General features: G+C 37.2%; 1 protein-coding gene across 1 annotated transcript in view; it reads right to left on the bottom strand.

Annotated features, from left to right (window-relative positions):
* Nucleotides 1-3,616: 3,616 nt before the first annotated feature.
* Nucleotides 3,617-14,778, bottom strand: part of LURAP1L (leucine rich adaptor protein 1 like) — a 43,711-nt gene continuing 32,549 nt past the window's right edge. Inside the window, exon 2 of the mRNA XM_002708094.6 lies at nucleotides 3,617-4,338. Within this exon, the coding sequence (XP_002708140.1) occupies nucleotides 3,964-4,338 (375 nt within the window). The 3' untranslated portion in view covers nucleotides 3,617-3,963. The remainder of the gene's footprint in view (nucleotides 4,339-14,778) is intronic.

The raw sequence follows: 14,778 nt of genomic DNA, 5'->3' as shown, positions 1-14,778 counted from the left end.
TACTTTGGAAATTTATATTCATTAAATAAAAGTTAAAAATATATATATATATTTGCCTTATAGGAGGGTGCTTCAAAACTTTGTAGAAGAATGAAATTCAAAGAGAAATTTGTTTTGGTGCAACAAAATTCAGAAATTTTTACATTTTTTCCTAATATATCTTCCATGAACTTTTCAAATTTATATCTTTTATCTTTAAAAGAATTGTTTATATATTTAAAAGGCAGAAATACAGAGAGAGAAGAAGGGAGAAAAAGTGAAAGAACAGAGAGAGAGTGAGAATCTTCTATCTGCTGGTTCACTCCCTAAATGCTGCAATGGGCAGAGCTGGGCTGATAAGCAGCTAGGACCAAGGAGATTCCTCTGGGTGTTCCACGTGGATGAAGGGACCCAAGAACTTGGGCCATCCACTGATGCTTTCCCAGGAGCATTAGGAGGGAGCTGGATCAGAAGCAGAGTAGCTGGGATTAGAACTGGGGCCCATATGGGATGCCGGCACTGCAGGTGGAGGCCTTACCTTCTATGCCACAGTGCCGGTTCCTTCCATGAACTTTTGGAAGACCATTTGTATATTTAAATTATGCAATTTATATTTGCTATCTTTTACAAAATTAAATAAATATAAAATACTGAAACTCATAAAGCTAAGAAAATTTTCAAATGTTCTGTCAATGTTCATTATAGGTTCCTTAAAATACAATGCATAAGTGAAACTATTCTACACCTTTCTCCCATGTTATATACTTTTCTAATTTCCTTTCTGTAGAGGGAAAATTTATAGGTGTTATGAGGTGGAGAGATAGCAGGGGAAGCCTTTTGGAAAAAGAGGATATAAAAAACTACCCCTATTGAATCCAAAATCTAGGACTGTGATCTGAGAACAGAAACCATCTTTCATTGGCATGGATTTTCCTAGGCAACTTTGGGTTTTAAAGGAGTTAGAAGTTTCATTTTATAAATATACTCTTATTGACTGTCCACTTCTCTGTTAAGGATATTTTCCTTGCAAATGCTGTAGACATGGTCACATATTTTATTACCTTGTTTGTAATTCATCAGTTTTGGTTCTTAGTATGTTTTCTATGATTCATCGTGGTGTGTATTTTTGAATTTTACTCTGGTAAATTATCTGTGCTAAAAATAGCTTAATTTAATTCTAGATTAAAACCAAGTAAAGCAATAAACTAATTCATCTGTACTAGATTGATAGTGAAAGTATGAAGAAAGGGGTGGGGCAATTAATTAGGAAGGTTGAAGAGTGGGCACTTCTTGATTCACTTGTTTTTTTTTTTTTTTTTTTTTTTTTTTTTTTTTTGACAGGCAGAGTGGACAGTGAGAGAGAGAGACACAGAGAAAGCTTTTCCTTCACCGCTGGTTCACCCTCCAATGGCCGCCACGGCCGGCATGCTGTGGCCGGCGCACCACGCTGATCCAATGGCAGGAGCCAGGTACTTATCCTGGTCTCCCATGGGGTGTAGGGCCCAAGCACTTGGACCATCCTCCACTGCACTCCCTGGCAACAGAAGAGAGCTGGCCTGGAAGATGGGCAACTGGACAGAATCCAGCGCCCCGACCGGGACTAGAACCCGGTGTGCCGGCACCGCAAGGCGGAGGATTAGCCTAGTGAGCCGCTGCACTGGCCATTCCTGATTCACTTGTAAGCATAAAATTGACTTCATTATACTTAGTGGAACAAGCCAGTACCAAAAAGACAGATACCATGTTTTGCCTGATCTGGGGTAACAAATAGAGTACCTAAAAGGTAATATATTGGAATGAAATTGACATTTTTGAGATTTGACGATTGTTTACAGCCCTTGTCTCTACTGTTGAGGAATAGTGTTCTTTTTTTCATACTATTTGTTGAACTCTTTACATAGTGTATGGTTAACCTTATGAGTATAAAGTAAACTGAAAATAAATCTTTGTAAAAATTAAGAGTGGGAATAGGAGAGGGAGGAGGAAGAGGGTTACAGTATTAGTGGGAGGGAGGGTAGAGCAGAAAGTATCATCTATGTTCCTGAATCTCTATGTAGGAATACATGAAACTTGTATACCTTAAATAAAATTTTTAAAAAACTTAAATAAAAAACCTGACTCTGGACATGTGATTTCAAGAGCAGGCTCAGCAAGCTCAGTATTGGAAAACATGGAGACCACTGATGGGAGGAAATACAGTTGATTACATTTTCTTTTTTTGTTTTATCATGGCACATATTTCCCTTTTCATCCATATTTTAATATTTAATATCATAGGTACCAAAGAGGTTATTGAATATTATTGTTAGGAGTAAGACATACTCAAGTTAAAATCCCAGTTTTGATGTTTTCTGTAGGATTTGTAGCAGTTATCTTCTTTCTATGTCTCTGTTTCTTCAAACATCGACTGGTGAAAATTCTCATTTGGTGGAATTTTTGTGTTGAGGACTATATCAAGCAACTTAAGGGAAAAGATGTGTAAATTATAGGTCCTGGTAGATTTTAATTGGAAATTGAATAATATATTTTATAAATAATGAATTTAGGGGCCAGCATTGTGGTGCAGCAGGTTAAGCCTCTGCCAGCAACATAGGGATCCCATATGGGTGTCAGTTTGAGACTTGGCTGCTCCACTTCTGGTCCAGATCCCCGTTAATGCACCTGGGAAAGTGGCACAAGATGGCCTAAGTTCTTGGACTCTTGTACTTGCGTGGTATACCCAGAAGAAGCTCCAGACTCCGGGCTTCAGTCTGGCCCAGTCCTGGCCATTAAGGTCATTTGAGGGTAATAATTTCTTGAATACAGGTATTTATAAATAGGAAGGCTTTTTGATTTGTATTACAAAGTATTAATGCAGAAGAGTCTATCATTACAAAGAGTTTGAAATCTTAATTAGATTCTCACACTAGGAATCAAAAGAAATGTAGAGGATTACTAACATCGCATCAAAACTAAATATTTGCTCATGTCATGAGTTATGAGTTGCAATATTTCTAAGTGACATTTCAGAAAGCTAACAAATTATTTATGCATCCTAGCATGAAAGAATAGCATACTGGGCTTTATTAATGAGGTGTTCTACTCCCCAACTATAATCTCCTCCTCCTCCTTCTTCTCTCTCTCTCTCTCTCTCTCTTTCTCTCTCTCTCCATCTATCTGCATCTCTCTATACTTGTATGTGTGCATCAATGTGGTTATACATCCTATCAGAATTGCAAGATGCATACAGCAAATGTCAGGAAAATTTCAAAATACAATTAAATTTAAGACATTTTTGTCTTCAATCACTTTCATATATATTCTCAACTGTTCTTTAAAATTTGGAAGAATAATACCATTATCACACAAATCTACAGTTTGGACTAGAATTATTGATGACAAAATGCTAATGTGCAGCATCAAGTTAAGGGTAGTCACAGAGATTGCACATAGTGGGACCTTTCCAAATGTTTGGCATGTAAAACTGTATAACTAACAGTATTGTTGATTATATACTGAGACACTGTAGCCCAGAACCATGTTTTATTTAGTCTCAAGCATTTTGTTCAGCCTAACACAAAAACAGTAATAGAAGTCAATATCCTCTAGAAGATGAAATCTTTAATCATTTAAGAACACAAGCAAGCAACAAAATACATTACTTTTGAACTTTGATTTATTGTAAAATTTAGCAAAGATTTTTTTCTGTAATCCCTGACCCCAGAAAACCATAATTATTGCTTATTTTTCCCCCTGCTCGTTTGTGCCATTGTAAAAGAAGGGAGAAAATTATTATAATAAATAAAAAAGAAGTATAACAGAGAAAAATAAATCAGTCCAGATGAGAAATATTAGGAGCAACAAAAATACCAGCAAGCAGTTTCAAAATAAGCTTCTTTAAAAAAGGTTGCCTCATTAAAAAAAATCACATCAAAAATACAGCAGCAGAGAAGAAGGATAAATACAAGTTAATTGCACACCAGTCTCATGCAGAAAACTGGGTCATTAGCCAAAGCAGTAGTATTCAGAAGCCAATTTGGGATGCTTGTGCAGTGCCTGTGAGTCCTCTATTATGGAGCTGTCACTAAACTGGTCCAAGTCTGAAGGGGTCTGATGGCCTGGTACGTCATCTGCTAAAGTGTCCAGGTAGCTCCCCACAGAGATGCCGTCCATCCCGTCACTGCCATCATGCAGACTGTTGTAGCTGCCACGTAAGGAGGTGCTTTGACTCTCCAATAAACTGCACAGGCTGCCACTGAGGCTGCTGCCGCGGCTGGTAATGGTGGCTTTCTCCTCAATCATCCATTTGAAGGACTCGATGCTGTCATTGATAACGAGCAACTGGCGCATGAGCCTGACATCTGTGGCTCTGAGGTTAACCTGTGGAGAAGGGGGAGAGAGGAAAGATTTGCCAGTTATTATACATTCTTGAAAAATGCTTCTGATTCATTTGGATTCTATTTCATGCAGTCCACAATTTAAAGTAATAAAACGCAGTTGCACCTGATTGTAGGATCTTTTTGTGAATTGCTGATCCATGGTTTGGATCATAATTAGAGAACCCACTTCCTGCCAGATGCATCAGACTCCAAGAGAATCAATACAGCTTCCGCTCATCTCTGATCCTAATCAAGATGCCTGAAAATGTCATATTGAATCCGATCTGTCTATGGCCAGATTAATAGTTAATCCATGTTTACATGAGAATCTGTGTATGAAGAAGAGGGGAGAAGAGGAAAGTGTAGAAATTATGGCTCATCACTGGCATTATAGGAGTGTCTATTGAGTGATAATGTGACAGATATCATTATAAAATTTCAATATTCATTAATGAAATCGAATAATACTGTACTACATGTATTATCATTCTTTTCCACTTTGTATAGACACCCGCAACCCACAGAAAAGTAAGATCTCCCTTAATTGTCCAGTTTCTTGTTGGTACTGAAGTCCTTTGCTCAGAAAAGGAGACAAGGACTTGCGTGGCCACTAGAGGTCCTACTCACATGCATTATATTTTGAAAATGGATTCTTGCTCCTCTGATTGGGTATTAACCCAAGAGGCTGGGGAATGCTAATTTTCTCTTTAAGATCCAGGGTTAATTCAAAGTTGTGGGTTTCTAGATTATCAAAGGCACTCATTCTTGGTGACTCAAGCCATAAGAGAAAAAAGAGCCCATTGTGTTCAAAAGTATGCATTCATATTGTAAAAATGTTTCCTGTTGGGGAGTTAATCCATAACTGAAGGCAAACTTTGGAACTGAATAAGCATGATGAGCAAACACTAGCAGAATTATGATCCATAGATGCAAGATTACAGGTTTCAAAAATTTAAGTTGAAAACAAAAAACATGAAGTAAAATTGTCAAACCTTCATTTTACTGGGATATTAAAGTGACTTCAGTGATCTTCTCAGAGTAGAGCACCAAAACTAAATCACACAGATGATAATGGCGAAAATTATTTTCTTTCTGAAATGGCCATCAACAGAAGGATGTGAATTTAGTATATCCTGAGATTTTTCTCTATTTGTGATGTTGTCTCTACGACCTGGCAATAATCTTGTGTTGAGAGAGGAAGCTTTCTGGCAGTGTTTATGCTCAATTTCATCCACACACATACCATGAGTCAACAAGACACTGTTGAAGTTAAAAAATATTAGACCAACAATTTGCCTAGTTTCACTGATGAGCCTAGAAAATCAATAGAAGTAACATTCTCAGCAAATTCTTCAGAAGACATCTGTAGCTGGTAAAACTTGCTGTGCCCAGAACCAGTGAGACAGAACATCAGTCTGACCATTTCATAAGAGCTCCAGTGTTCATATCCCCACCCTGTTGCAGGAAAATGCTCTGGTTCATGCCCATCGCTGGGAATTGCCCTCCCTTGAAAAGCTTCACTGTGTTCTTCTCCAAATCCTCTCTATTCTTCATATCCTGTCTTCCTAATTTAAACACTGCTTGCTGACTTCTGCCTTCTCTACTGGTTCATTTAACCTTTGTAGTATTTTGAGTTTGTATCTCACAATATATCTTAATTTTGTTCCACTGTGTGTTAGCACTGTGTGTTAGCAGTGTTAGCAACTATTGTGTCTTTTAGCCTTTTCTCCAACTAAGCTGTAAACACCTAAAACAGAGAAACCACACCTTAACACATCTTCCATATCTTAAGGTTTGTCCTCAGTGATGACTGATTTTTACAAATAGTCATAATTTTAGGATCTGTGGAAGCTCAGCTCTCAATACAATAATAACATAAGTTCCTAGCAACTGTGTCACTCAGGGGTTAAAACATACTTACAGTAAATTTTTTGTCAGCATTTCTGTCTGACACAGTGACTGCATCAAATACAAATTTTTCAATCTTATTGAGCAATAAGAATAAAAGCGGGAACAGACTAGGAAGTAACAAAGCTTCCTTTGACCATGAAATGATTTATTTAAATAAGAAAGCATTTTTCTTTTGAAAGCAAAACATTCCCAGGCAATTGAACCATTGTTGAGGGGAAAAGGACGAAACCAAGTTGGTTAGAACGGGTTGATCTGGCTGATAATGATTATAGATGTTAACTGTGTCCTCCGCAGAGAGAGTAAACAGCTTCCCACTGTGGGAGCGCTGGGCAAATCGGTTCACACAGCCACCAGCCCATTACCGGGAGCTCCAGGCACAGAGAGCTCTCACCTGCGGTGTGCTGCTTCCTCGAAGAACTAAGGTGCGGTTGCACTGCTATGAACCTTGAAAGTATGAGCAATCCACCACAGAACTCAATCACAGCGTCCCTTCTGTCTGCTGTAGCTGCCCTGCCTTTCTGCACTATCATTCCTTCCCGTCTTTTTAAAGTGTGACCATCAGTGGAGAACAACAGTGGATTTGCTCTGTGGGCAGGAAACCATGGAGTTCCTACAGTCAGCACCTAAAAAGTTCTCATCATTTTACTCTAAGGATATTGGGTGTTGGCACCCTCCTCAGGGCCAGATTTTAAATGTCACCTCTTTGTAGAGCTAATTTCTGATCAGTTATGCTCTCCAGTGCTCCCACCCATTTTATTATTACATTTCTGTTTCCACTGTTTCCTTATAATACTTATGACTAGTTGAAATCATCACCCTGCTTATTATTTGTTTTCTTACTGTTTTCTTCCTCCTCCATGAGCCTGGAAGCCCAGGAGATTAGGTCTGTTTTATTCATCCCTCTGTGCCAAGCCTTAGAAGAGGCCTCGGCATATCATAAGTTCTCAATTAGTATCTGTTTAATGGCTCAATTATAAGCTTTGCTTCAGATTGGAACCCACAGTTTTTATATGGGTTACTGATATGTGACTTGAAAGGCAGGAAACAAAATTTCAGCATCGATGCATTCCCAGCATATAATCTAATTTCTATATCTTCAAAGGAGTCAAACACGGAGTAACTGGCACAATGTTATTTCTAGCTTAAAATTACAGAGTAGGAGGTAGTGTCTAAAAGAAGTGGACTTCGAGGGGTGAGTCACACTCTAAATATTATTCTGTTTGTTCAGAGGTGATAACTGGTTCTAGCACAGCACAGTTCTGTAAACACTTGGTGAAATGAATTGAAGAAAAGGAACAAACACAATTGGGATCAAGAAAGAAAAAAAAAGATGAAGTTTGAACCTATTGATCTAAAAAGATACAAAAGATATCCTTTCCTCTTCCCTTCCCAGCCCATCTCTGGTCTTCAGTGTTTTTCCCACTGGATTCTTCTTCACCATAATCTCTTTTGCTTTGTAATGGTGGCAGTAAAGGGTCTTGGCACTCTAGAGAGAATGCTGAAATTTCTTTTTTTGACTATTGATGAACTGGGTCTATGGTAGAACTTGAAATGAGGGATACTGAAAGAGAAAATTCTTCATAGTAAACTTTCAAATCTGTTTTCTTTACCCTGTCAGGTTAATGCTGCAAGAACATTCAAAAGTTATGAATTGGCACAAAGGAATTTAAGAAAGAATGTAGTCAGATTATCAATTGCTTAGGGAATGGTTGATCAAATTGACTTCTTTTGTGGTGTTACACAAGAAATGTAGTACAAGAATCTACTATGCCACTGCCATTATCTGCCTCTGTGACCATTGGACAAAATGGCTTAGTATACAGGACCTCAATTTTGTTGTGTGAGGGCATGTCAAAAGTTAACAGAAAATGGAATTAATAGATTAGTTTATTTCAGTGCAAAACATTTTTTAAATTCCATGTGTATGAAGGGATCTTCAAAAAGTTGCCAAAAAAAATTCCATGAAAAAACTGTGCATGGGACTTTGCACCAAATAAATTTGTATTTTAATTCCTCCTTTCTAGGAATTTTCTGAATTACTCTCACACTTGAAGAAAAATCATGAGGGCTTATTTCTAGTGCCAGTGAACCACAGAACTCAATGGAGGTGGCAATGTCATGTGAACAAAGATAAATTCCACTCAATAACGAAAATTTAGCTCAACTAAGGCATCCAACACACAATATTTTTATTAAATACTAGTTTTTCCTGGTATTTTGTCTATTCCATATTGAGTCTTAATTTCAGATGCTACTTGATAAGATGCTACAGATCAAATCACCCCAGAATTTCATTCCATTCTCACATCACTCTAATTAGTTGTTATTCCTGTAGCTATTTGATTACTAAATTGCTTTTTCTATGAGAACATTATTCAAGCTATAACATACAGAACAATCAATTTTGCATCTCAATTGTTCCAGCAAAAGACATAGCTGGCAAAAATCCATTGCTAAAGCCAGAAAATTGAACCCTGTATAAATTTTAATGACTTTATCAGAAATTGCATAGTAGTAATAATTATCTCTCATTATTTGGAATTAAATAAAAGTCATATTTCTGTACCAAGACAAACATATATACAATCTTTGGCTTTGTTTGAAGTTAACTGGAATGTCCACATGAATTACTGAATGTATCTTCCAAACAGGAACGTTTTTCACTGTATCTTGTCATCCTGGAGGCTTGGGTAGAAGCATATAGTCATGACTTTCATAAAGTCCACGCCACTATATTCGTTCTTTGATTTATGAAAGCCAAGTAAACAGATAAAAGAAGGAAATCTCCTAGTTATTCATTCCTATTGTAAAATCCCCAGTACCCATATTGTAAATCCCAAATGTAGTGCCAGCTGGAACATGAATTAGAAGGGAGAAAGCAGCCTTTGCAAGTCCATAATCTCATACATGAATGAGGGAGAAAATAAAAGATTAGCATCACTTTTTAATCTAATCCTAGTTTCTAGTTAGGAAAAGCAAATCAGCACTTTCTTCCAAACTTGTAGTTGGTACAGGAGAGTTAATTCTCATAAGGTCTCTTTTGCAGCCATATTTATTTCCAAACACACATACACACACACCCCACACAAATTGAAGTATCTGTATGAATTGAAGAGTTTTGTAAAGGCATTTGGTATATGGTTTTCCTGGAAGATTATTCCAGTTTATCTGCATGTTCCCTTTGCAGAACCACCTCAGGTCCAAATCTGCTCCCTCTTCAAATTCACTCCACCAATTCCCAGCAAGTGTATTAATAGCTACATTTATAAAGCACTCCTCTGTTTTCTCAGATAATCAATAGGATGTTATTTTCCCTTTGCTGAGAGGATTCTGTGACACGTTGCCATCACTGTATGGGTTTGGATTGGTCTCTGAGAAAAGCCCGTGGCCAGACACAAATCAGTGTTATTCCTGCCACCAAAGCTTTCCTTCATTCTCTGTTAGTCCAATATTTACATCAAAATTTGTTTCTTATTGGTTGATAGAGCATTCCATTTTTATATTAGTCAGCTTTCTCTTCCTCCATTCAGGTTTCTGTATGGAACTGAACAACACCTAAAACTGTTCACTGTTTCCCTAAAACCTTTAAAGAGTAATTTCCCTGAAGACTAAAGTACATTCATAAAAATACCACCATCAGCACCGCTGACTGATATGTGATGTTTTGATAAAGTAAGAAGCTGCATCTGGTACATGTGACTCCTTTGAATCTAATTCCTGCCACCAGGCCTGCTCGTGAGATGTGCACAATTGCTTCTGGAGAGTCTTCAGATTACCAAAGCAAGACATACAGCTTTTCCATATTATTCCACCAGGTTCTAGGCCAAATTGATATTTCGATGACTGTGATAACTGTTTCTTTCTCATTTTCTAATACAGTGAAAATTGTTTCTTGAAGTACTTTCCCTATGCATATGTAAAGTATGATTTTGGCTAATGCAACAGACTATAAATTGTCAGAGCATGGATTCCTCTGCAATGATTTAACAACCAAGTGAACTCCTCATTTTGGAAACAAGACTCTTAAACACACAGTACATCAACCTGACAAGGAGTTTTTATATTAATTTATAATAAATGTTATACATAAAAATTTTTCCAATTTAGAATTGAAAATGTATTTTCACATGAAGAGACTAAAGCATGGTACAGAAATTCAGCAATGCATTTAAACGTTGTTGAGGAAACAACTCCCTCCCACCTTTTAAACATAGCTCCTGACCTTTCTCTCCACCCAAATGCTTAATCTTCTTTTTCAGTAATTTCTTGATGCTGTCATTAGAACTGTTTTTCATAGTCGTTATATCCCCTCCTTCTTCCTCATGTCCTTAGTTCTATTTCCATTCTCTCATCTTCACACAAGTGTTGCTTCATTAATCTAAAACTTTTTCCTGTTTGTTGAATAGAGAACTGGTTTACAAGGAACACTGATTTTTGTTCTTTGTAGAAAGTTAATCAACTGCAAAAATAAGGTAAGTGAGGAAGCAGTCTCTGCCACAAGATAAAAGCCATGGCTCCTCTTCCTAGAACAGAGACTTTTAACCTTGAATGTACATATGGATCATTTAGGAATCTTGTTCAAATTAAGACTCAACTCACAAGTTGTAGGAAGCCTCTTAGTATCTATGTCCTCATGTGATTCCTTGCTCTTGAGTATAGATCGGGCTTATTGATTTATTTCTACGGAATAGGATTTGGCAAAAGCAGTGATATGTCTCTTCTGAGAAAAAATCACTGAAAGATTGTGACTTCTGCCTTAGGCACACTTTCTCATGTGCTCTGAGAGAAGCCATGTGCCATGCTATGGACTCCCTATTATGAGGTCTAATGTGTAAGAGACTAAGATGTCCTGACAACAGTTGGCAAAGATCTACAGCTGCCAGCAACATGCTACTGGCCACAAGAGTGAAGTTGGAAGATCTTTTCTGAATGGTTCCTTAGATGGTGCAGTTCCAGTTGCCATCTGGATGGCAGACTTCTGAGAGGTTGCAAACCAGAGGGACCTAGCTCTTGACTCACCGGAGCTGTGAGACACTATGTGTAGGTTGTTTTAAATTGCTAGATTTGGGGATATTTGTTAAACAGCATGAATAATTAATACACCAATGGTGTTTTTATGTGGGTCACACTCTAAATAACAATAGTCTAAAGATCTTTCTATTGTATATAATATGGGAAGATGGATTCTGAACTACTGTGGCTATGGAAAGCTACTTTATTGATACATTGCTTTGCAGTTTCTAAAAAGAAATAAGTGGAGTAAGTAATATATTTATTGATGGACATAAAAAATGCCCAAGGCAACTCAAAGTGAATATTGAGGAGACCATCTGCATTCCCCACAGGACAACCTTTCTTTCCTCTAGGAGAGAATAGAATTGCTTACATTAAAGAAATGAAAGATGATTCATCTATTACTAGTGGAAAAGATTATGCTTGCAATGGATGCCACTTATAAATAATACTCCCTATAATTTGAACATTATAAAAAGTAGGGAAAATACCAATAACATAACCAAATTTAGATAATAATATTCACATATAAATTGAATAGCTTAGAATATACCTAGAGATACACTGTTGACATTACTGAATGTTCCATATAGGCAACTTATTAAATGGTCACCTTGCTTTTCAGCATTCATTTGATTTGAAATTATACTTTAACTTGGCTTCAGTTAGGTCTCAGAACAGACACTAGGAATAAGTGTTAAATTTATTGAGTTGCCTCCTATAAGCCAGATCCTTTGTTTTATATGTCAACTCATTTTCCTAGTTAGGGTCCTCTACAAAATGTTCCTTCAACACAGAAAACATAACAGAGGCACTAGCATCTTACTGAAATTACTCACATGTATTACACATTTGGTAATATATGAAATGCTTCACTATTTATTTTATTGTGTTTTGCATGTGATGCTTAAGTACTAGCTAAATATTTTCATTTTGAATCTTTGGGTGGGACTTTCCAGACAAGAGAGTCGCATCATCTGTAAGTAGTGATCTAACTCTCTATAATTTGGTGCAATGAACTGAATAACATCCAATAAAAACACCTGCCACATTACAACATTCACAGATAAAACACTGACTGTTCAGTCTAATGACTTATTCAGCCAACACCATTTTTAAAAGCTGAGAGGCATTATCAGGTTTTATCAGAGACTTCTTATGTGCCATGTACTTAGGGAAATGACTTAAATATTTATCTATCTATTAAGCATAATGTCATTGTCACACTAAATTTGTGATGAAGTTGATTATTAATCTTATTATGTTTCCTGTCTGAAATGCATAGAATTTGTCACTCCTCTTTTTGCAAAAAGAAGGAAAACTGAACAAATGGAAAATCAACAACCATTTAGATTGGTCTGAGAAATGAGGTCACAGGACAAATTGCATCCCTTGAAGAGAGATAGGTAAATACAGAGAATCATAGCTTACCTGGAATTGAGGCTCAGAAACAAAAGACCCTGAAGAGAAGCCAATGTCAGTAGGAACATATTAAATGGTAACAGATTAATTGCTAGGTATTCAGTGTGAACAGTTGGTGAGTTAAAAGTTCCAAATGGATCCAGTCTCAGGGGGACACAGCAACTTCTTAAGTTTTACCATCAGAAAACCTACTGAGTTCTCATTAACCCTGATGCTTCTGGCAGGAGGAGGGAAGCTCTGAATTACACTTAGACCTTTCTCTGTCTCTCTCTCTCTTTTTATAGGGTCTGCCCTTAAGGGAGACTTTTATCAGAGCCCAACAGAGTAAGGTTTTATCAAATGCTAATAATACTGAGGGGAAGAAAATACTCAAATCAGACCTAATTTTGAACTATGGAAAACTTCTCCTTTCACACCTTATTACTACATTAATATAGTTACTGTATAAGAAGGAGATAATGGCTAAAAGAACTTCAAAGTTCTGGAGCTATTTAAAGAGTGCCTAAAAAATATAAAGGCAATATAATAGACAAAAGCAAGAATATTAAAGGAAATTATAGTTTCTTACATCCAGTTACAGCATCTAACTCACACTCAAACTAAAGACCTATGTGTTTAAGTTACTTTCCAACCCTCAACAGAGAATTACAAGACATACTAAAAGTTAAAAACAGAGGCCGGCGCCGCAGCTCACTAGGCTAATCCTCCGCCTAGCAGTGCCGGCACACCGGGTTCTAGTCCCGGTTGGGGCACCGGATTCTGTCCCGGTTGCCCGTCTTCCAGGCCAGCTCTCTGCTGTGGCCAGGGAGTGCAGTGGAGGATGGCCCAAGTGCTTGGGCCCTGCACCCCATGGGAGACCAGGATAAGTACCTGGCTCCTGCCATCGGATCAGCGCGGTGCACCGGCCGTAGCGCGCGTGCCGCGGCGGCCATTAGAGGGTGAACCAACGGCAAAGGAAGACCTTTCTCTCTGTCTCTCCCTCTCACTGTCCACTCTGCCTGTCAAAAAAAAAAAAAAAAAGTTAAAAACAGAACCAGATTCAGATAAGACAGAGATTTTGGAACTACCAGATTAAGAATTTAAAATAATTTTGATAAATATGCTAGGTGTTCTACTGGAATAAGTGAACAAATATGAAAATGAGTGTGCAATGTTAACAAAGAGATCAAACAATTTAAAAATTCTGGAAATAATGCTATAACAGAGATGAAGATGCCTATAATCAACTCAGTAGATTGGACATGGCTAAAAAGACAATCAATTATCCTGAATATATGTCAAAAGAAACTTCCAAAATTATAATTTAAAGAGAAAAAAACATGATATGTGATGGGTACACAGGAAGGAGAAAAGCAAAAGGAACAGAAACAATATTTAAAGCAAAGGAGACTGAAAATTTCTCAAAATAAGATACCTTAGAGAAATAAGCCAGTTCCAAAGGGACAAATACCGTGTTCTCCCTAACCTGTGTTAACTATTAAAGCACCTAAAAGGAAATCCATAGAAGTGAAATTGACATTTTGAGAAGCAATGACCCAAACAGCCCTTGTCTTGAGTATTGAGAAACAGTTTTTTCATACTACTTGTTGAACTATTTACTTAACATAGAATTAATCATATATGTATAAAGTCAACTGAAAATTGATCTCAGGAAAAAATAAGAGTGGGAATAAGAAAGGGAGGAGGAAGAGGTGTTGGAGTATGGGTGGGAAGGTGGGCAAGGTAGGAGGAATCATCATGTTCCTAAAGTTGTAGTTATGAAGTGTATGACACCACAAAGACACACAAAGTATAAAGTACTATGCTTGCTTTGTATTTGTGTGAGTCATGACTTGTACTTTTTTTAGAAAAATGTAAAAGTGGTCTTCGAAAAGTTCATGGAAATGTGTATTGGGAAAAATTGCATGAATTTCTAAATATTTTGCCCCAAAACCAGATTATCTTTTCATGAATTTTGTTCATGAATATGAAGTACCCACATACTTGGATAGAATTATCATAGTCACAGAAATCTGGACACAGATGCAATGGACCCACAACAGAACAGACAACACAGAAGATACAAAGAATTTTTTAAAGGGACTCTAGGACAGGA

This window comes from Oryctolagus cuniculus, chromosome 1 (assembly GCF_051225735.1).
Source record: "Oryctolagus cuniculus isolate XC-2025 breed Fujian yellow rabbit chromosome 1, ASM5122573v1, whole genome shotgun sequence".
NCBI classification, from domain to species: Eukaryota; Metazoa; Chordata; class Mammalia; order Lagomorpha; family Leporidae; genus Oryctolagus; species Oryctolagus cuniculus.
Note: the sequence above shows the minus strand (reverse complement) of the source record. Positions and strands in the feature narration are given on the sequence as shown.